At 42.3% G+C, this 24,766-nt stretch overlaps 1 protein-coding gene across 3 annotated transcripts in view; it reads right to left on the reverse strand.

The window, feature by feature from the left end:
• Positions 1-24,766, reverse strand: part of GATAD2A (GATA zinc finger domain containing 2A) — a 120,343-nt gene that overhangs the window by 25,711 nt on the left and 69,866 nt on the right. For all 3 annotated transcript variants that reach the window (XM_069767693.1, XM_069767694.1, XM_069767695.1), the window contains exon 3: positions 8,410-8,533. In XM_069767693.1, the coding sequence (XP_069623794.1) occupies positions 8,410-8,533 (124 nt within the window). The remainder of the gene's footprint in view (positions 1-8,409; positions 8,534-24,766) is intronic.

The following is a 24,766-nucleotide window of genomic DNA, read 5'->3' on the forward strand; positions in this document are numbered from 1 at the left end:
GCAACTTCAGGGGCTCCGCAAAGGTCGCCTGCATACTATTCTACCAAAATATGTGCTCCAAAGGCCAAATAGTGCAATTTCTGATGATATATGTGGAGACGTTTCACAAGAAATAGTGGGGTCTAGTTTTACTTATTAACCTTTGTGTACCTGACAAATTTGCAGCAAATACAAAAATTACGTTTTTTACCACTAAAATCTCATATTTCCACATCTCAATGTTATAAAATTCTGTGAGGCACCCATGGGTTTAACCCCTTTACCCCCGATGGTGGTTTGCACATTGACTGGGCCAATTTTTACAATTCTGACCACTGTCATAACTCTGGAACATTTCAACGGATCCCGGTGATTCTGACACGGTTTTTTCATGACATATTGTACTTCATAACAGTGGTAAAATGTCTTTGATATGACTTGCGTTTATTTGTGAAAAGAAAAAAGGAAATTAGGCAAAAAATTTTCCAAATTTTAATTTTCATGCCCTTAAATCACAGATAGGTCACACAAAATACATACCGTATATACTCGAGTATAAGCCGACCCGAGTATAAGCCGACCCCCCTAATTTTGCCACAAAAAACTGGGAAAACTTATTGACTTGAGTATAAGCCTAGGGTGGAAATGCAGCAGCTACCGGTGAATTTCAAAAATAAAAATAGATCATTATTTCCCCATAGTTGTGCCCCATATAGTGCTCTGCACCGTTCATTTTGTCCCATAGCTGTGCCCCATACTGTGCTCGGCACCGTTCATTTTGTCCCATAGCTGTGCCCCATATAGTGCTCTGCACCGTTCATTTTGTCCCATAGCTGTGCCCCATATAGTGCTCTGCACCGTTCATTTTGTCCCATAGCTGTGCCCCATACTGTGCTCGGCACCGTTCATTATTGCCCCATATCTGTGCCCCATATACTGCTCTGCACCGTTCATTATTGCCCCATATCTGTGCCCCATATACTGCTCGGCACCGTTCATTATTGCCCCATATCTGTGCCCCATATACAATGCTCGGCACCGTTCATTTTGTACCATAGCTCTGCCCCATACAGTGCTCTGCACCGTTCATTTTGTCCCATAGATGCTCCACATAAATCTGTGCCGCCGCTGCTGCTGCAATAAAAAAAAACACATACTCGCCTCTCTTGCTTGCAGCTCCTCTGCGTCCGGTCCCGGCGTCTCTCCGCTCTGACTGATCAGGCAGAGGGCGCCGCGCACACTATATGCGTCATCGCGCCCTCTGACCTGAACAGTCAGAGCGCAGAAGCCGGGAAGATGGAGCGGCGCCCGGCGGCTGGAACGCGGGCAGGTGAATATTACATACTTACCTAGTCCCAGCGATCCTGACGCTCACTCTGCCTGTCACAGCTGGTCTTCGGTGCCGCAGCCTCTTTCTCTATCAGCGGTCACCGGCACCGCTGATTAGAGAAATTAATAGGCGGCTCCACCACTATGGGAGGTGGAGCCGCCTATTCATTTTTCTAATGAGCGGTCCCACGTGACCGCTGAAGAGGGGAAGAGCTGCAGCACCGAAGACCATGGGACGGCAGGGGGAGCGTCAAGATCGCTGGGACTAGGTAAGTATGCCTCAGCGCCCTCTCCCCCTCCTTGACTCGAGTATAAGCCGAGAGGGGCACTTTCAGCCCAAAATTTTGGGCTGAAAATCTCGGCTTATACTCGAGTATATACGGTAAGTAACATTTCCCACGTGTACTTTACATCAGCACAATTTTGGAACCAATTTTTTTTGGTTCGGAAGATATAAGGGTTAAATTTGACCAGCGATTTCTCATTTTTACAACACTTTTTTTTTTTTTTTTTTTTTTTTTTTAGGGACCACATTACATTTGAAGTCACTGAGGGGTCTATTTGATAGAAAATGCCCAAACGTGACACCATTCTAAAATCTGCACCCTTCAAGGTCTTTAAAAAAAAAAAAAAAAAAAACTTTTTCCCTCACAAAATGTTTATTTCAGATCCAATTTGTTTTATTTTACGAAGGGTAACAGGAGAAATTGGACCCCAAAAGTTGTTGTACAATTTGTCCTGAGTAAGCAGATGCCCCATATGTGGAAATAAACCACTGTTTGGGCGCATGGCAGAGCTCAGAAGGGAAGGAGCACCGTTTTCAATGCAGAACTGGATGGAATTGAGATCGGACGCCATGTCGCATTTGGAGAGCCCTTAATGTGCCTAAACATTGAAATCATCCACAAGTGACACCATTTTGGAACGTAGACATGTGATAATTAAAAAAAAAAAAAAAATAAATAAATAAAAATTTCCACAAAAATGATTTTTTAGCCCCCAAATTTTTATACTCCCCCCACCAAAAAAAAAAAAAAAAATACCCCTAACCCTAATCCCAAACCTAACCACACGCGTAACCACACCCCTAACCCTAATCCCAGCCTCAACGTAAACCAAACACAGGCTGGGTTCACATTATATTATAGGCAGTCCGTTAGACGGACTGCGTTACACCGCGGCATAACGCAGTTCGTTAAAGCTGCCATTAAGCCCCATTTTGGACGCATCGCTAGTGCACGCCCAAAATGGGCGTGCGCTAACGATGTACAGTCATTGAGTGACGGACCCTGGGATGCGGGCTGCAGCATTTCCGGGTCTGTCACCACTAGCGCAGATATAAGCATCTGCTAGCTCTATCTGCGCTAGCGCGATCACATTTCGGCACTTGTGTTAACGCAGCCCGTTTAACGCATGTGTTGAACAGGCTGCTTTACCGCAATGTGAACTTAGCATAACTTTAGCCCCTACCCTAACGGGAAAATGGAAATAAATACATTTTTTATTTTATTATTTTTCCCTAACTAAGGGGATGATAAAGGGGGGTTTGATTTACTATTTATAGCGGGTTTATATGTTTGGCAGCTGTCACACGCTAAAAGACGCTTTATTGCAAAAATTAGTTTTTGCATCACCACATTTTGAGAGCTATAATTTTCCATATTTTGGCCCACAGTCATGTGAGGTCTTGCTTTTTGAGGGACGAGTTGACTTTTTATTGGTACCATTTTCGGGCACATGACATTCTTTGATCGCTTTTTGTTACGATTTTTGGGAAGCATAATGAACAAAAACCAGCAATTCATGAATTTCTTTTGGGAGGGGGGCGGCGTTTATACTGTTCCACGTTTGGTAAAATTGTTAAAGCAGTTTTATTCTTTGGGTTAGTACGATTACAGCGTTACCTCATTTATATTTTTTAATGTTTTGGCTCTTTTATACAATAAAGACTTTTGTAGAAAAAATAATTGTTTTTGCATCACTTTATTCTGAGAGCTATAACTTATTTTTCCGCTGATGGCGCTGTATGGTGGGACAAGATGACGTTTTCAGCGGTACCATGTTTATTTATATCTGTCTTTTTGATCACGTGTTATTCCACTTTTTGTTCAGCGGTAGATGATAAAGTATTGTTTTTTGCTTTGTTTATTTTTTTTAATGTGTTCATTGAAGGGGTTAACTAATGGGACAGTTTTAAAGGATGGGTCGTTACGGTCACGGGGCACTAAATGTGTACTTTTGTTTTATTTATTTACATAAAGAAATGTATTTATTGGAATAATATTTTTTTTTCTTCTTAGGTTTTTTTTTTATATATATATTTTTACACAGTATAATTTTTTTTTTACTTTGTCCCAAGGTGAGACATCACTGTATAAAGTCAGATCGCTGATCTAACCCTTTGCAGAGCACTGTCAGATCAGCGATGTGACAGGGAGTGAAAGAGGCTTCTCAGGTCCTGCTCTCAGCAGGCGCTGAGAAGCCACCTCCCTGCAGGACCCGGAAGGTTCCTGCAGCCATCTTTGATCCGGGGGCCAGCAGGGAGGAGGAGACCCTCAGAACAACGCGACCAAATCCCGTTCGGAGGGTCTCAGGGAAGCACGCAGGGAGCCACCTACGTGCTTGATGCTTCCCTATACCAGCAGAACACTGCGATCTTGCTTGATCGCAGTGTTCCGGGGGTTAAAGTGCGGGAGCGGTCCGTGACTGCTCCTGGCATATAGTGCCGTATGTCAGCTGTGATATCAGCTGACACCCAGCCGCGGTCCCCCCTGTGAGAGCGGCTGATTGCATATGATGTACTATCCCGTAGCTGGTCATACAGGCCCAGGTCACCTCGATGGGATAGTACGTCTGATATCAGAAAGGGGTTAAAATACTCGCTATACCCCTAAATTCCTTGAGGTGTCTAGTTTTCAAAGTGAGGTCACTTGTGTGTGTGTGTGGAGGGGGGGGGGAGGGGGGATTCTGCCGCTTTCACATGTCAGGGGCTCTTCAAATACAAATATGACATTCACAATCTCTCCCAGGCAAATCGCGTTCTCTCCTTTCCTAGCCCTGCCATGTGCACAAGCAGAAGTTTTTGACCACATATGGGGCATTATCGCGTTCGGAGCAAATAGCGCAACAAATTATGGGGCCAATTTTCTACTATTATCCATTGCGAAAATTACAAATTTGGGGCCAAAACAACATTTTCATGAAAAAAAAATGAAAATTTTCAATATGGCGACTAACATTACCAAATTCTGGATAGTACCTGTGGGCATAAAATTCTTAGTATTCCCCTGGATAAAATGTTTGAAGGGTGTAGTTTCCAAAAAGGGGTACCTTTTGGGGGATTTTCACTGTTTAGGCACAAGGGGCTCTCCAAACGTGACATGGCGTCCGCAGACCAATTCATCAGTCTGTTTGCCAAAACATCATTCCTTCCTTTTCGAACCCTGCTAAGTGCCCAAACAGTAGTTTTCCTCCACATGAGATATTGGCGTACAAATTTTGGGGGCTATTTTCTCCTATTACCATTAATAATAAATAATAATCTTTATTTATATAGCACCAACATATTCCACAGTACTTTACAGTTTAAGGGTATGTGCACACGTTGTGGATTTTGCTGCGGATCCGCAGCGTTTCTGCAGCTGCGGATCCGCAGCAGTTTCCCATGAGTTTACAGTTCAATGTAAACCTATGGGAAACCGAAAACGCTGTGCACATGCTGCGGAAAAAAACACGCGGGAACGCAGCGGCTTACAATCCGCAGCATGTCACTTTGTGCAGAATCGCGACGATTCTGCACACATAGGAATGCATTGATCCGCTTACTTCCCGCATGGGGCTGTGCCCACCATGCGGGAAGTAAGCGGATCATGTGCGGATGCTTCCTGGGGTGGAGGAGAGGAGACTCTCCTCCAGGCCCCGGGAACCAAATTTGTGTTTAAAAAAAAAAAAAAAAAAAAAAAAAAAGAATTAAAATAAAAAATAATGACATACTCACCTCTCAGCGCTGCACGCAGCCGTCCTGTCTCAGGGTTGCCATGCGAGCAGGGCCTACGATCACGTCGCGGTCACATGATCGTGATGTCACGAAGGTCCTTCTCGCATAGCATCTTTGGAACCGGACCGCCGCGTGCAGCCCTGAGGAGATCGGGACGTCGGAGAGCGAGTATAACCATTTTTTAATTATTTTTAACATTACTATTGATGCTGCATATGCAGCATCAATAGTAAAACAAGTGCAGGAGTAAAACCCGCAGCGGAAACCGCAAGACAAACCGTGATAAATCTGCAGGGATAACCGCAGCGGTTTTGCCCTGCAGATTTATCAAATCCGCTGCAGGAGAACCCGCAGAGGACCCTTCCTACGTCTGCACATAGCCTAACAGTTTCAAACACAACAGTCATAAGTAACAACGTTAACAATACAATAATTAAAGCACAATAAGACGACCCTGCTCGTGAGAGCTTACAATCTACAATGAGGTGGGGGAAATACAAAGTACAGGTGTGTATTTACAATTATGTATTTACAATGATGGTCCAACCATCTTCAGGGGGTGGGGGATAGATGAAGTAGTGAATGGGCTACACACAAACAAAATAACTGATTAGGGAACATGATAAGCTGCTCTGAACAAATGTGTTTTGAGTGAGCGCCTAAAACTTAGCAAATTGTGGATGGTCCTAACATCTTGGGGTAGAGCATGCCAGAGGATTGTTGCAGCGCGGGAGAAGTCTTGTAGTCGGGAGTGGGAGGTACGGATTAGTGCAGAGGTTAGTCGAAAGTCATTTGCAGAGCGCAGCGGTCAGCTAGGCCGATAGACAGAAATGAGGGAGGAGATGTAAGGGGGTGCTGCACTGTGGAGAGCTTTGTGGGTGAAGACAAGTACTTTGAATTGGATTCTATAATGAATAAGCAGACAGTGTAACGACTGGCGAAGAGCGGACGCGTCCAAGTAACAATTAGATAGATAGAGGACCTTGGCTGATGCATTAAGGATAGACTGGAGAGGGGAAAGTCGAGTGAGGGGGAGGCCAATTAATAGAGCGTTGCAGTAGTCCAGGTGGGAGTGGAACAGGGAGACAGTGAGGGTTTTTGTTTTTTTCCATGGTGAGAAAAGGGCGGATTATAGAGATGTTCTTTAGGTGTAAACGACACGAGCGGGCAAGTGATTGTATATGGGATATGAAGGAGAGATCGGAGTCAAAGATAACACCCAGACAGAGCACCTGCTGTCATGGTGTTATGGTGCCACCCACGGAGATGGAAACATCAGGTTTAGGGAGGTTAGTAGATGGTGGGAGCAGAAGTTGTTCAGTTTTGGAGAGGTTGCGTTTCAGATAGTGAGCGTATTGTGAAAATTAAAATTTGTCGCTAAAAGTACATTCTACGTTATAAAATTCTCTGAAGCACCTGGTGGGTTCAAGGTGCTCACCACACATCTAGATACATTCCTTGAGGGGTCTAGTTCACAAAATAGGGTCACTTGTGGGGGGTTTCCACTGTTTAGGGACATCAGGGGGGTCTCCAAACACGACATGCTCTCCACTCTATTCCAGCCATTTTTGTGCGTTCAAAAAGTCAAACGGTGCCACTTCCCTTCCAAGCTCTGCGACCAAGTAGTATTATTGCCCCACATATGGGGTATCGGCATACTTAGGAGAAATTGCACAACAAATTTTAGGGTCCACTTTGTCCTGTTATCCTTGTGAAACTAAATTTGGGACGAACGTAACATTTTTGTGAAAAAAAAAGTTAAAAGTTCATTTTTTCTTTCCACAATGCTTCAGTTCCTGTGAAGTACCTGTTAATAAACTTCTTGAATGTGGTTTTGAGGCCTTTGAGGTGTGTAGTATTTTAGAATGGTGTCATTTTGGGGTATTTTCGGTTATATAGGCCCTTTAAAGTCACTTCAAATGTAATGTGGTCCCTAAAAAAAATGGTTTTGTAAATTTTGTTGAAATGGAGAAATCGCTTGTTGAATTTTAACCCTAACCTCTTAAATAAAAATGATGCAGATGTAAAGTAGACATGAGAGAGTGTTATTAACTATTTTATGTAACAATATTTTTTCTCTTAAATCAGAAAGTTAAAAGTTTGAAAAATTGAGAAGTTTTTGCCACATTTCCGATATTCACACAGGTCATAGCGAACAAATTTTTACCACCATCATGAAGTACAATATGTCTCACACAAAAAACATTAAAAAAAAAAACACAGTGTCTGGATCAGTGGCATCCGATGAACCGTTCTAGAGTAATTACCTCAAAGTGATAGTGGTCAGAAATGAAAAATATGGCTGGTCAAAATTGGCTGGGTCAACAAGGGGCTAAAGGGAACCTATCAGCAGGATTGTGCACAGTAACCTACAGACAGTGTCAGGTCGGCGCCGATATACTGCTTATAATGTTACCTTGGTTGATGAAATCAGTCTTGTGGTTGTTTAATATTCATTTTCAGTTTTGAGTTAATGATATGCTCGTGCTCCGGGGCGGCCTGTGGGGGGTCTTCATGTGGTGCTCTGATTTATTCATAGTGAAGACTGGCGAATCAGGCACCATTTTTTTTTTTTTTTTTTTTTTTTTAATATCAGGAGAACCTCAACCACATTAATTACAAACACAGTACACATGCAATTAATTATGCTGCAGCGCAGGAGCCACAGACACCAGCATATAATTAACTAAAAAAAAAAAATTAAACAACAACCACAAGACTGATTTTATCAACCAAGGCATCATTATAAAATCAGTATAATGGCACCTACCTGACACTGTCTATAGGTTACTGTGCACAATCCTGCTGAGATTCCTTTTAAAAGGGAACTGGTCAGCAAGGGAAAAAAAACAAAAAACAAAAAAAAAAAAACACTTCAGATGTCATATAGGGAAATCTATTTGTATACAGGCTAGATCATCTAACACCATATTCAACAGATATCCCTATATGACAGGTGAACAGTGTTTTTGTTCTGACAAGTTCCGTTTAAAATGTCCTCATTAAGTTACAGTGAATTCAGAACAATGATCTCATATCAAAACAATTACAGAAGAGCTAAATTATGTTAACTGGAGAATACATACAAAGGGTCATGTTCTTACCAAAAAAGTTTCTGAAGTGGGCTCCTGTGGCCTTGTTAAGCCATTCATCCGTGGACTTGAAGGTTCATTATCAGACAAAACTATAACATCTGGAGAGGGAACCCTCTTTTCTCTCTTCACTTCACTAAGCAAAAGAAAATAACTCAACATTAGCATTTCCACCCAAAAACATTTAAAAATTTAAAGAGAGGATTCACAATTGCCATTATAACCAGCTATTTCAGGTGTTGAAACCTACTTGCTTTACAGGGTATATAGTGCAACAGAGCACCAGGGTTTGGGTGCTCAAATTGCTGAACTAAAAGCAAAAACAGATTATACCAGGTATCACGTAGGCTAGGTTCTCATTTATACAGTGCTTTATGACGAGCACTATGTCAAGGTCTCCATCTAAAGCACAGTCTACCATGCTTCTGTGTCCATCTAAATAAAGGATGACCCTGCCACTACTGGAAAGGAGGCCAAAGCGTAAAATGTGACTACATATGCGCAATTATCCAGAATGTCTGCCAGGGTTTCATGTTCTTGTAACCAACATAACCAGCTCTATTCTATTTATTTGTATAGGGTTATATTAGAGAGTGATCAAAAATGGTCATGTACCCAAAATGGTATTAGTAAAAACGTCAGCTCATCCCGCAAAAAAACAAGCCATCACATGACTTATCTGAAATATGGAAAAATTATAGCTCTCAAAATATGGTGATGCAAAGACTAGTTTTCTAAAAAACAAAAAAAGTCTTTTAGTGTAAGCCTTGGCACACATTTATCCTGCACTCTACGCTTATACTGGGGTTTCCGTGTAAATCTCTGAAATACGTGATTCAGACAGAACCCCCGTTGGAAGATTCCCTATAATGAGGCAGATGGAGGCACTGTGGATGCCGTCTGACCTATGATCCGGCAGTGTGCATCTTTTTAGGATTGTATAAAAGTGCCGTCGGCCACAGTTTTCTGCACTTCTGAGAAGAAGGACACCGCTGAACAGAGGCCAGACCGAGTCCAGAGTGACTCTACTGCCTCATTATAGTGAATGGATCCATCGGGGATTTCATCTGTCACGTCACTCAGATTTAGATGGAAACCCCAAAGTAAGTGCTCATCATAGAGCGCAAGATAAATGTGATCATAAATGTTATGTAAAATGTTACCAATAAAAACTTCAACTCAATCCACAAACAAAAAAAACAAGCCCTCATTTAGGTCTGCCATCTGTTAACGGAAATATAAGGGCTTCCACGTTACTGGTAGCATAAAGGCTCTGGGAAAGCAAAATGGCTCCTTGCCCCCCAAAAGAAATTCAGCAAATTCTACACACTCAAATCCAAAAGCCCCCCTCCCTTATGAGCCCCAGTGTGCCTAAGCCACATTTAGCACCCACATGTTTGGCATTTCTGTAGTGATGAGAGCCCACCTTATAATCTTTATTTTTTATATAGCGCTAACACACATTATCATCGCTGTCACCAATGGGGCTCACAATCTAAATTCCCTATCAGTATGTCTTTGGAATGTTGGAGGAAACCGGAATACCAGGAGGATACCCACGCAAACACAGGGAGAACATACAAACTCCTTACAGATGTTGTCCTTGGTGGGATTTGAACCCAGGACTCCAGTGCTGTAAGGTTGTAGTGTTAACCACTGAGCCACCGTGCTACCTAATTTACAGGTGTGTGTCTCCAGAAGCACGGGCTAGGTTTTAATGTACTGGTCACTACAATGGCAGTTTCCAATTTTCACTCAGCAACATCCACTGCTGCTTGTTTATTTTGACTCCATGGGTGTTTACCAGAGTCAGTACACCTGTAGATAAATTTCCAAAGAGATAATTTCCATAATGAGGTCACTTGAGGGGGGGGGGGATTCTGCTTTTCTAGCACTTTGGGGCTCTGTATATGGAGTCTGCAAACTGTTTTAGGAAAATCTGCGCTCCAGGATCCCTCCAGAGTCTCTTCGCATGGCTAAGTTGTACTGCACAGCCATATATGGGGTATTTCAACATTCAGCTGAAATTGTAAGAAATTATGGTGCTATTTTTACCGTTTTCCCAGCATGAAAATGTAAAATTTGGGACCAACACATTTTTGGTTGAAAAAATGTAAATAATTTTCTCTTCACTGCCCAATGGTATAAAATTCTGTGACACCTGTGGTGTCCATATAATCACTGCACCCCTAGATGAATTCTTTGAGAGGTTTAGTTTGTAAATTGAGGTCACTTATAGGGGTGGGGGGGGGTTCTGTTGTTCTGGCACCTCATGGGCTCTGCCAATATGACATGGCACCTTCAAACCAGTGCACTGTAATATGGCGCTACTTTCCTTCTGAGCTTTGCATTGTGCCTCAAAATTATGTCCAAATATTGGCATATTTTACAATTGGATGAGACAATTTCTAAATTTATTGGCAATACTCCATCTGTCACCTTCAGGAGATCTCAGAATCTCAAAGACCTTCTCGTCCATAGTTATCATAAAGGCCCAAACCAGAAGTTCATTTTTGGCTCCAAAGGTCCAAAGTGGGGTTGTACCCGGTGTGGCAAATGTGTGGCTTGCAAAAATGTTTGTGAAACAGAATTTTCAAATTCGTCTAACGCTAGGGTTTTTAAGATCACCAACACTATTACTTGCACCACCAAGGCAGTCATCTACCACGCCACATGCCCGTGTGGCCTCAAATATGTTGGGATGACGTCACGAGAATTTCGCCGTAGGATACGTGAACATGTCCTTGATATTGGGAATGCGTCCAGTGAGGATGATGTTCACAAGCTAAAACCAATATCACGTCACTTCAAGATCTACCACAATTGCGACCCTACTGGTCTGTCGATCCGTGGCATTGATCGGGTATTCATTGGCCCTCGTGGAGGTAATTGGAAGAGGCTTTTGGCACAAAGAGAAACCAGGTGGATACATAGACTCAACACTATTGTACCCCATGGTCTCAACGATTACAATAGTTTTGTGCCTTTTCTACCTGTTTGAAACATAGTACTTATCTGGTAACCTTGTAGTTTATTTGTGCTTTTTTCTGGCTGTGTTTTTAATCTGGCTGTTTTTAATAAAGTTTATGTTTTGTGGTGTTTTTATTCATTTTATTATTTTCTTATTTTCTAGGTGTCATGACCGGGATCTATGCATTGCTCTTATCTTTATGGTTAGGTGTCTCTATTTTCCTTCCTAGGCTTTTGGACATATTATAAACCAGTACCTATGCTTGGAGCCGGTTAAATATTTCTGTCGCTTATCGTGGATTATATGTTCTTTCTTGCATATGTGTGTTATATGTCTGATTTTATATTAGTATTTATAATATCCTTTTATATGCACTTGTCTATTGGTGTTATCACCGCGTTCTGATCCACTTCATGCAGGTTTTTATATAACATATTGTTTGTGTATATAACCGTTTACAATTTTGTCCACATTTTGCACTTTATTATTTGCATATTTGCACTGCGATTTTATCTGCACTTTGATGCTGCTTTATGGTCGCGTTGTCACTACCATTTTTTACGCCCATCAGGTTCTTATTTGTTGCGAGTATGGCACCTCACTAATCACTATTATTCTTATGTAGTTTTACACATGCGTCTCAGCTTTAGTGTTACTCCCTCTGAAGTACACATTCCTGATATTGGCGCTTTTATTATTTTTCTTTATATTTATGTGCCCTGTATTTTTCGGCGCTTCTATGGTATATGTGTGTACATTGTCCTTTTAACACTGCTTTCTATTTATTGCAGCTTTGTCATTACCATGGTTTCTCTACATGCACGTACGCACTTTGTCAATCTCGGCCATATTTAATTTCTTCTTTATGCACTAGTTACTTTAATGCGCATGCGTCGTCTACACTTTTTTTGTACCATTGGGTAGTATCGCGTTGTTGGTTTCCATGGTTCCGTTGCGCACGCACCCGTACTGCATACGTTCCTTTTCTTCTGATGTAATGGTTCATTTACTTCAATGCGCATGCGCCGCTTACGCTTCTCTCGTACCATTGGGCAGTATCGCGTTGTTAGTTTCCATGGTATCATTGCGCACGCACCCACTCCTTACAGATCTCCATCGCTTGCTTCTTTGGCGTCTGGTGTTCATTTTTCCTTTATTGTCCTTGTATTCATTCTTTATTTTTATGTCTATGTTATATTTATTTTCATTTTCTATCTGTGATACTGTTGCCATGGTAACGGCCCTTTAGCCGTAGTGCGCACGCGCAAGTTACGTCAATTCCGGCCTTTTTTACTTTCACTTTTGCACTGCCGTTTTTAGCAATATCCGGCTTCCCTAAGACTCCACCACAGGTGATATCATTATGCGTGTCTCACTTCCCCGATCCGATTGGTCATGACCACTATTTAACCCCATTCTGGCCAGTACCCAAACCACCCCTGGACGAAGCATTTCATTGCGAAACGCGCGTCGGGTGTGGTGGGTCCCCCGGTTCCTCCTCCTGGTAATTATACCTTTACTTCTGCAGTATTGCTTATATGTACTGTTAGGCTGCCTTATGTCTATGTCTCATATGTTACAGCATTACCCTGCAAGTTGTTGTCTCTATATACGTTTAGTTACACTTTGTAATAGAGGTAGTATTTTCTACTTATGTACTATTGTAGCATATGGATGTACCATTTATGATTAAATTTACCGCAGCCACTGCTATACTGTTTCTGTGAGGCTGGTCTATATGTGGGTCCCACCGTGTTCCTTCCTGCATCAGTGGTTACTGTCCCAGTACTTGTATGTTTTTTTATGTTTTTTTTTATGTGTTATTTAATAAAGATTATACTCTTTATTTGTTGGTCTTTCTGTGAAGGCTTTTTTTGGTTTTGATCATGTATTTTCCTTCATGACCCCTTTTTTAGGGATATTATTCGGTGTTTCTTGTGCCTCAAAAGTAGTTTCCGACCACATATGGGTTATCTGTGAACTCAGGAAAAAATTGCACAATTTTTAGGGTTAATTTTCTAGTTACCCTTGTGAAAATACAAAACTTGGAGCAGAAAAAGATTTTTGCAGGAAAATTAAGATTTTTTTTTCACTGTTCTACGTTATAAACTTCTGTGAAGCACCTGGGGGTTCAATACACATCTAGATAGATTCCCAAAGAGGTCTAGTTTCCAAAATGGTGTCATTTGTGGGGGTTTCCACTTTTTAGGCACATCAGGGGCTCTCCAAACACAAGATGGTATTCGCTAATTCTTCCAGCAAATTTAACTTTCCTTCCAAGACCTGCCGTGTGTACAGACAGCTGTTTTCCTCTACATATTGGGTATCTGCACACTCAGGATAAATTGCACAAGTTGTATGCAGCAACTTCTCCTTTTAGCTTTATGAAAATGCAAAATTTGGAGCTAAAAAAAAAATATTTATCTGGGAAAAATTTGATTTTTTTTTCATGGTTCTACACTATAAACTTCTTTGAAGCATCTGTGGGTTCAAGGTGTACAATGCACAACCAGATAAATTCCTTAAAGGGTCTAGTTTCCAAAATGGTGTCACTTGTGGGGGTTTCCACTGTTTAGGCACATCAGGGGCTCTGCAAACATGACATGGCGTACGCCAATTATGCCAGCAAATTTTACATTCAAAAAGTGAAATGGCGCTCCTTCCTTTCAGAGTCCTGCCGTGTGCCCAAACAGTAGATTTCCCCCACATATGGGGTATTGACATGCTCAGGAGAAACAGCACAACAAATTGTATGGTCCATTTTCTCCTGTTACCCTTGTGAAAGTAAAAAGTAAAAAAAAATAAATAAATAGTTCTAAAGGAAAATTTGTGAAAGAAGTAAATGTTTATTTTTTCTTTCCACATTCCAAACATTCCTGTGAAGCATCTGAAGGGTTAATAAACTTCTTGAATGTGGTTTTGAGCACCTTGAGGGGTGCAGTTTTAAAGGTACCTTCACACATAACGATATTGTTAACGATATCGTTGCTTTTTGTGACGTAGCAACGATATCGTTAATAAAATCGCTATGTGTGACAGCGACCAACGATCAGGCCCCTGCTGGGAGATCGTTGGTCGCTGAACAAAGTCCAGAACTTTATTTCGTCGCTGGATCTCCCGTGGACATCGCTGGATCGGTGTGTGTGACACCGATCCAGCGATGTCTTCACTGGTAACCAGGGTAAACATCGGGTAACTAAGCGCAGGGCCGCGCTTAGTAACCCGATGTTTACCCTGGTTACCATGCTAAAAGTAAAAAAAAACAAACACTACATACTTACCTACCGCTGTCTGTCCTCCAGCGCTGTGCTCTGCACTCCTCCTGTACTGTCTGTGAGCCGGAAAGCAGAGCGGTGACGTCACCGCTCTGCTTTCCGGCTCCCAGACAGTACAGGAGGAGAGCAGAGAAGCAGAGCGCAGCGCTGGAGGACAGACAGCGGTAGGTAAGTATGTAGTGTTTGTTTTTTTTTACTTTTAGCATGGTAACCAGGGTAAACATCGGGTTACTAAGCGCGGCCCTGCGCTTAGTTACCCGATGTTTACCCTGGTTACCGGCATCGTTGGTCGCTGGAGAGCGGTCTGTGTGACAGCTCTCCAGCGACCAAACAGCGACGCTGCAGCGATCCGGATCGTTGTCGGTATCGCTGCAGCGTCGCTAAATGTGAAGGGGCCTTAAGAAAGGTGTCACTTTGGGGTTTTTTCTGTCATATAGACCCCTCAAAGTCATTTCAAATGTGAGATGGTCCCTAAAAAAATGATTTTTGCAAATTTTGTTGTAAAAATGAGAATTCACTGGTCAACCATGATCACTTATAACTTCCTAACAAAAGAAAAAATATATCTTTCAAAAATTGTGCTGATGAAAAGTAGAGATGTGGGAAATGTTATTAACTTTTGTGCGATATGACTCTCTGATTTAACCCCTTTCTGACCTCGGACGGGATAGTACGTCCGAGATCAGAAGCCCCGCATCAAAGCCGGGACATGTCAGCTGTTTTGAACAGCTGACATGTGCCCGTAAAAGGCGCGGGCAGAATCGCGATCTGCCCACGCCTATTAGCTAGTTAAATGCCTCTGTCAAACGCAGACAGCGGCATTTAACTACCGCATGCGGCCGGGCGGCCGGAAATGACGGCATCGCCGACCCCCGTCACATGATCGGAGGTCGGCGATGCTTCAGTATTGTAACCATAGGAGGTCCTTGAGACCACTATGGTTACTGATCCCCGGCAGCTGTGAGCGCCACCCTGTGGTCGGCGCTCACAGCACACCTGATTTTCTGCTACATAGCAGCGAACAGCAGATCGCTGCTATGTAGCAGAGGTGATCGTGCTGTGCCTTCTTCTAGCCTCCCATGTAGACTATTGAAGCATGGCAAAAGTAAAAAAAAAAAAAAAAAAAATATATAAAAGTTTAAATCACCCCCCTTTCGCCCCAATCAAAATAAATCAATAAAAAAAAACAAAAAAAACAAATCTACACATATTTGGTATTGCATCGTTCAGAATCGCCCGATCTATCAATTAAAAAAAAAGCATTAACCTGATCGCTAAATGGCGTAGCAAGAAAAAAAATTCGAAACACCAGAAATACGTTTTTTTGGTCGCTGTGACATTGCATTAAAATGCAATAACAGGCGATCAAAAAAACGTATCTGCACCAAAATGCTATAATTAAAAACGTCATCTCGGCACACATAAAATAAGCCCTCAACCGACCCCAGATCATGAAAAATGGAGACGCTACGAGTATCGGAAAATGGCGCAATTTTTTTTATTTTTTTTTAGCTAAGTTTGGAATTTTTTTTCACCACTTAGGTAAAAAATAACCTAGTCATGTTAGGTGTCTATGAACTCGTACTGACCTGGAGAATCATAATGGCAGGTCAGTTTTCGCATTTAGTGAACATAGCAAAAAAGCCAAACAGTGTGGGACTGCACTTTTTTTGCAATTTCACCGCACATGGAATTTTTTTTCCCGTTTTCTAGTACACGACATGCTAAAACCAATGATGTCGTTCAAAAGTACAACTTGTCCTGCAAAAAATTAGCCCTCCCAAGGTCATGAAGGGGTTAAGGGCATAAAAGATAAAAGTTTGAAAATTGCAAAATTTTTGCAAAATTTGTTTTGTTTTTTTTTTTTTTACCCACAAATAAATGCAAGTCAAATCAAACAAATGTCACCACTATAATGAAGTACAATATTTCACGAGAAAATCTCAAAATCACCGGGATCCGTGATAAAGTGACAGTGGTCAGAATTGGAAAAATTGGCCCAGTCAGGTGAAAACAGGCTTTGGGGCGAAGGGGTTAACTGATGCAGTTAGAGTTAGTAAGGGCCCTTTCACTTTTTTTTTTTTTCGTTAAGTGTGCTGTTGAATGTGACTTTTCTCATGTCTTTGGGCACACAGATTTTATCCATGTACTGCATATATATTTCCCGTTTTCAAATGCAGGAGCAGATAAGACATTTCAGATTAGAAGAAGAGAGATGCAACAAGAATTATGAAAATGGACACAGACTAAAAATGGGTCCAGCAAACTAGGGAGAAAATTTTTTTTTTTTGACAATGATGTGTCAAACCAGCTTTTACTCGGGTGCCGGCTATGTAATGTAGCTTGTGAGCCCACTCCATATAGTGATAGCTAAGGGGTTAAATCACATCTAATACTCTACATATGTATGGCATATATTCCGGTCTGGCCAAAGGCAGCATGCTGCATGGGAAAGAAAAAAAAAACTGGCCAAAACTGTATGGAAAAAAACAGTGTTAATTCATGAAAACAAGCATGCATAAAGTAGCTGAAGACCAGCTGAAAGAAAAAGAAAAAATGCTTCAGTGATATTCGTTACAGCTGCCACTAGATGGCAGTAAAACCTATATAGATGCAATGGATGCCATCCTATTTCCCCAAGCTAACTCCACCCAAAAACGCATGAATATCACTAGTATCTTATGCCTGGCATATCTGCGTTTAATAATAATAATAATAATAATAATCTTTATTTATATAGCGCCAACATATTCCGCAGCGCTTTACAGTTTAACAGTTTCAAACACAAAAGTCATAAGTAACAACGTTAACAATACAATAATTAAAGCAAAATAAGACGACCCTGCTTGTGAGAGCTTACAATCTACAATGAGGTGGGGGAGATACAAAGTACAGGTGTGTATTTACAATGATGTATTTACAATCATGGTCCAGCCATCTTCAGGGGTTGGGGAATAGATGGGGATCGTGAATGGGCTACACACAAACATAACATAACTTTGATTAGTGAACGTGATAGGCCGCTCTGAACAAATGTGTTTTGAGCGAGCGCCTAAAACTATGCAAATTATGGATGGTCCTAATATCTTGGGGTAGAGCATTCCAGAGGATTGGCGCAGCACGGGAGAAGTCTTGGAGTCGGGAGTGGGAGGTACGGATTAGTGCAGAGGTTAACCGAAAGTCATTTGCAGAGCGCAGTGGTCTGTTAGGCTGATAGACAGAAATGAGGGAGGAGATGTAAGGGGGTGCCGCACTGTGGAGAGCTTTGTGGGTGAGAACAAGTACTTTGAATTGTATCCTGTAATGAATGGGCAGCCAGTGTAACGACTGGCGAAGAGCGGACGCGTCCGAGTAACGATTAGCCAGATGGACGACCCTGGCTGCTGCATTAAGGATGGACTGGAGAGGGGAAAGTCGAGTGAGGGGGAGGCCAATTAATAGAGCATTACAGTAGTCCAGGCGGGAGTGGATCAGGGCGACCGTGAGGGTTTTAGCTGTCTCCATGGTGAGAAAAGGGCGGATTCTAGAGATGTTCTTTAGGTGTAAGCGGCACGAGCGGGCAAGAGATTGTATATGGGAGGTGAAGGAGAGATCGGAGTCAAACATAACACCCAGACAACGCGCCTGCTGCCGGGGTGTTATTATGGTGCCACCCACGGAGAGGGAAATGTCAGATTTCTACTTTAGTAAATGTATTAAATTTGTGGCACACAACTTTGGCTACAACACATAAGCAGCATGTAGTAGAACCGGGCTGACTTGTTTTTACGATTTATTATGGGGCAGTGTTTCTGTGTAAAATCAGGAGCAAAGGAAAGTATCACTTAATTGAAACGTAAATTAAGTCTCAAAGTATTTGCATCTGAGCCTTAAGACCTTTAACCACTTTTGGGGTGTAAAAATTGGCTATCTCCCATTTCACATCTCTGTTGCAGGGATATTGGCTTGCGAGCAGGGCCCTCATTCCTCTTGGTATTTGTACTAAACTGTGATTATTGTTATGCTGTAATGTCTATTGTCTGTACAAATCCCCTTCATAATTGCATAGCGCTGCAAAATATGTTGGCGCTATATAAATAAAATTATTATTAGGGTGCCCAATATGTTAACTGACCCCTCATCCAAGGACCTTCTCTTTAACCCCCACCCCATCCTTGTGTATGGGGGAGTTGGGAGAAAGTCTGCCAAACATGTTCAGCCAACAGTTCTCATGTGTGGCTAGTTTCAGCCCTCTCCTATCTACTACCTCAGTTATCACATTGCCTCCTAATTTCCATTTATGTAAGGTCCCTTTTATTTTTAAGTAGTTCCAAAAAAGCCTAATTTGCCCAGTCAAAAATAAACCCCCTCAACCTACCCAACAGTCCCAGCAAGATGTAGCAAAATACTATAGATGTTAAAGGGGTAGTCTGGGCTGAAATCAAGTCACATGCAGAAAAAAATCTCGCTCTTAAGGTACCTTCACACATAACGATATTGTTAACAATATCGTTGCTATTTGTGACATAGCAACGATATCGTTAATGAAATCGTTATGTGTGACAGCGACCAACGATCAGGCCCCTGCTGGGAGATCGTTGGTCGCTGAATAAAGTCCAGAACTTTATTTCGTCGCTGGACTCCCTGGAGACATCGCTGGATCGGCGTGTGTGACACCGATCCAGCGATGTCTTCACTGGTAACCAGGGTAAACATCGGGTAACTAAGCGCAGGGCCGCGCTTAGTAACCCGATGTTTACCCTGGTTACCATGCTAAAAGTAAAAAAAAACAAACAGAACATACTTACCTACAGCTGTCTGTCCTCCAGCGCTGTGCTCTGCACTCCTCCTGTACTGTCTGTGAGCCGGAAAGCAGAGCGGTGACGTCACCGCTCTGCTTTCCGGCTCCCAGACAGTACAGGAGGAGAGCAGAGAAGCAGAGCGCAGCGCTGGAGAACAGACAGCGGTAGGTAAGTATGTACTGTTTGTTTTTTTTTACTTTTAGCATGGTAACCAGGGTAAACATCGGGTTACTAAGCGCGGCCCTGCGCTTAGTTACCCGATGTTTACCCTGGTTACCGGCATCGTTGGTCGCTGGAGAGCGGTCTGTGTGACAGCTCTCCAGCGACCAAACAGCGACGCTGCAGCGATCCGGATCGTTGTCGGTATCGCTGCAGCGTCGCTAAATGTGAAGGGGCCTTAAGAAAGGTGTCACTTTGGGGTTTTTTCTGTCATATAGACCCCTCAAAGTCATTTCAAATGTGAGATGGTCCCTAAAAAAATGATTTTTGCAAATTTTGTTGTAAAAATGAGAATTCACTGGTCAACCATGATCACTTATAACTTCCTAACAAAAGAAAAAATATATCTTTCAAAAATTGTGCTGATGAAAAGTAGAGATGTGGGAAATGTTATTAACTTTTGTGCGATATGACTCTCTGATTTAACCCCTTTCTGACCTCGGACGGGATAGTACGTCCGAGATCAGAAGCCCCGCATCAAAGCCGGGACATGTCAGCTGTTTTGAACAGCTGACATGTGCCCGTAAAAGGCGCGGGCAGAATCGCGATCTGCCCACGCCTATTAGCTAGTTAAATGCCTCTGTCAAACGCAGACAGCGGCATTTAACTACCGCATGCGGCCGGGCGGCCGGAAATGACGGCATCGCCGACCCCCGTCACATGATCGGAGGTCGGCGATGCTTCAGTATTGTAACCATAGGAGGTCCTTGAGACCACTATGGTTACTGATCCCCGGCAGCTGTGAGCGCCACCCTGTGGTCGGCGCTCACAGCACACCTGATTTTCTGCTACATAGCAGCGAACAGCAGATCGCTGCTATGTAGCAGAGGTGATCGTGCTGTGCCTTCTTCTAGCCTCCCATGTAGACTATTGAAGCATGGCAAAAGTAAAAAAAAAAAAAAAAAAAATATATAAAAGTTTAAATCACCCCCCTTTCGCCCCAATCAAAATAAATCAATAAAAAAAAACAAAAAAAACAAATCTACACATATTTGGTATTGCATCGTTCAGAATCGCCCGATCTATCAATTAAAAAAAAAGCATTAACCTGATCGCTAAATGGCGTAGCAAGAAAAAAAATTCGAAACACCAGAAATACGTTTTTTTGGTCGCTGTGACATTGCATTAAAATGCAATAACAGGCGATCAAAAAAACGTATCTGCACCAAAATGCTATAATTAAAAACGTCATCTCGGCACACATAAAATAAGCCCTCAACCGACCCCAGATCATGAAAAATGGAGACGCTACGAGTATCGGAAAATGGCGCAATTTTTTTTATTTTTTTTTAGCTAAGTTTGGAATTTTTTTTCACCACTTAGGTAAAAAATAACCTAGTCATGTTAGGTGTCTATGAACTCGTACTGACCTGGAGAATCATAATGGCAGGTCAGTTTTCGCATTTAGTGAACATAGCAAAAAAGCCAAACAGTGTGGGACTGCACTTTTTTTGCAATTTCACCGCACATGGAATTTTTTTTCCCGTTTTCTAGTACACGACATGCTAAAACCAATGATGTCGTTCAAAAGTACAACTTGTCCTGCAAAAAATTAGCCCTCCCAAGGTCATGAAGGGGTTAAGGGCATAAAAGATAAAAGTTTGAAAATTGCAAAATTTTTGCAAAATTTGTTTTGTTTTTTTTTTTTTTACCCACAAATAAATGCAAGTCAAATCAAACAAATGTCACCACTATAATGAAGTACAATATTTCACGAGAAAATCTCAAAATCACCGGGATCCGTGATAAAGTGACAGTGGTCAGAATTGGAAAAATTGGCCCAGTCAGGTGAAAACAGGCTTTGGGGCGAAGGGGTTAACTGATGCAGTTAGAGTTAGTAAGGGCCCTTTCACTTTTTTTTTTTTTCGTTAAGTGTGCTGTTGAATGTGACTTTTCTCATGTCTTTGGGCACACAGATTTTATCCATGTACTGCATATATATTTCCCGTTTTCAAATGCAGGAGCAGATAAGACATTTCAGATTAGAAGAAGAGAGATGCAACAAGAATTATGAAAATGGACACAGACTAAAAATGGGTCCAGCAAACTAGGGAGAAAATTTTTTTTTTTTGACAATGATGTGTCAAACCAGCTTTTACTCGGGTGCCGGCTATGTAATGTAGCTTGTGAGCCCACTCCATATAGTGATAGCTAAGGGGTTAAATCACATCTAATACTCTACATATGTATGGCATATATTCCGGTCTGGCCAAAGGCAGCATGCTGCATGGGAAAGAAAAAAAAAACTGGCCAAAACTGTATGGAAAAAAACAGTGTTAATTCATGAAAACAAGCATGCATAAAGTAGCTGAAGACCAGCTGAAAGAAAAAGAAAAAATGCTTCAGTGATATTCGTTACAGCTGCCACTAGATGGCAGTAAAACCTATATAGATGCAATGGATGCCATCCTATTTCCCCAAGCTAACTCCACCCAAAAACGCATGAATATCACTAGTATCTTATGCCTGGCATATCTGCGTTTAATAATAATAATAATAATAATAATCTTTATTTATATAGCGCCAACATATTCCGCAGCGCTTTACAGTTTAACAGTTTCAAACACAAAAGTCATAAGTAACAACGTTAACAATACAATAATTAAAGCAAAATAAGACGACCCTGCTTGTGAGAGCTTACAATCTACAATGAGGTGGGGGAGATACAAAGTACAGGTGTGTATTTACAATGATGTATTTACAATCATGGTCCAGCCATCTTCAGGGGTTGGGGAATAGATGGGGATCGTGAATGGGCTACACACAAACATAACATAACTTTGATTAGTGAACGTGATAGGCCGCTCTGAACAAATGTGTTTTGAGCGAGCGCCTAAAACTATGCAAATTATGGATGGTCCTAATATCTTGGGGTAGAGCATTCCAGAGGATTGGCGCAGCACGGGAGAAGTCTTGGAGTCGGGAGTGGGAGGTACGGATTAGTGCAGAGGTTAACCGAAAGTCATTTGCAGAGCGCAGTGGTCTGTTAGGCTGATAGACAGAAATGAGGGAGGAGATGTAAGGGGGTGCCGCACTGTGGAGAGCTTTGTGGGTGAGAACAAGTACTTTGAATTGTATCCTGTAATGAATGGGCAGCCAGTGTAACGACTGGCGAAGAGCGGACGCGTCCGAGTAACGATTAGCCAGATGGACGACCCTGGCTGCTGCATTAAGGATGGACTGGAGAGGGGAAAGTCGAGTGAGGGGGAGGCCAATTAATAGAGCATTACAGTAGTCCAGGCGGGAGTGGATCAGGGCGACCGTGAGGGTTTTAGCTGTCTCCATGGTGAGAAAAGGGCGGATTCTAGAGATGTTCTTTAGGTGTAAGCGGCACGAGCGGGCAAGAGATTGTATATGGGAGGTGAAGGAGAGATCGGAGTCAAACATAACACCCAGACAACGCGCCTGCTGCCGGGGTGTTATTATGGTGCCACCCACGGAGAGGGAAATGTCAGATTTCTACTTTAGTAAATGTATTAAATTTGTGGCACACAACTTTGGCTACAACACATAAGCAGCATGTAGTAGAACCGGGCTGACTTGTTTTTACGATTTATTATGGGGCAGTGTTTCTGTGTAAAATCAGGAGCAAAGGAAAGTATCACTTAATTGAAACGTAAATTAAGTCTCAAAGTATTTGCATCTGAGCCTTAAGACCTTTAACCACTTTTGGGGTGTAAAAATTGGCTATCTCCCATTTCACATCTCTGTTGCAGGGATATTGGCTTGCGAGCAGGGCCCTCATTCCTCTTGGTATTTGTACTAAACTGTGATTATTGTTATGCTGTAATGTCTATTGTCTGTACAAATCCCCTTCATAATTGCATAGCGCTGCAAAATATGTTGGCGCTATATAAATAAAATTATTATTAGGGTGCCCAATATGTTAACTGACCCCTCATCCAAGGACCTTCTCTTTAACCCCCACCCCATCCTTGTGTATGGGGGAGTTGGGAGAAAGTCTGCCAAACATGTTCAGCCAACAGTTCTCATGTGTGGCTAGTTTCAGCCCTCTCCTATCTACTACCTCAGTTATCACATTGCCTCCTAATTTCCATTTATGTAAGGTCCCTTTTATTTTTAAGTAGTTCCAAAAAAGCCTAATTTGCCCAGTCAAAAATAAACCCCCTCAACCTACCCAACAGTCCCAGCAAGATGTAGCAAAATACTATAGATGTTAAAGGGGTAGTCTGGGCTGAAATCAAGTCACATGCAGAAAAAAATCTCGCTCTTAAGGTACCTTCACACATAACGATATTGTTAACAATATCGTTGCTATTTGTGACATAGCAACGATATCGTTAATGAAATCGTTATGTGTGACAGCGACCAACGATCAGGCCCCTGCTGGGAGATCGTTGGTCGCTGAATAAAGTCCAGAACTTTATTTCGTCGCTGGACTCCCTGGAGACATCGCTGGATCGGCGTGTGTGACACCGATCCAGCGATGTCTTCACTGGTAACCAGGGTAAACATCGGGTAACTAAGCGCAGGGCCGCGCTTAGTAACCCGATGTTTACCCTGGTTACCATGCTAAAAGTAAAAAAAAACAAACAGAACATACTTACCTACAGCTGTCTGTCCTCCAGCGCTGTGCTCTGCACTCCTCCTGTACTGTCTGTGAGCCGGAAAGCAGAGCGGTGACGTCACCGCTCTGCTTTCCGGCTCCCAGACAGTACAGGAGGAGAGCAGAGAAGCAGAGCGCAGCGCTGGAGAACAGACAGCGGTAGGTAAGTATGTACTGTTTGTTTTTTTTTACTTTTAGCATGGTAACCAGGGTAAACATCGGGTTACTAAGCGCGGCCCTGCGCTTAGTTACCCGATGTTTACCCTGGTTACCGGCATCGTTGGTCGCTGGAGAGCGATCTGTGTGACAGCTCTCCAGCGACCAAACAGCGACGCTGCAGCGATTCGGATCGTTGTCGGTATCGCTGCAGCGTCGCTAAATGTGAAGGGGCCTTAAGGGCTCTCTCACATGAGCTTATACATCGGATGAACGCTATTTGATGGTTCAATCAGATAGCACTTGGATCAATGTTATTCAATGGGGCACTGCTGACGTCAGATTTTTTTTTTTTTTTATCACTGACAATCAGTAATAAACAAAAAAAAATTTAAAAAAA

This window comes from Ranitomeya imitator, chromosome 1 (assembly GCF_032444005.1).
Source record: "Ranitomeya imitator isolate aRanImi1 chromosome 1, aRanImi1.pri, whole genome shotgun sequence".
Taxonomy (NCBI): domain Eukaryota; kingdom Metazoa; phylum Chordata; class Amphibia; order Anura; family Dendrobatidae; genus Ranitomeya; species Ranitomeya imitator.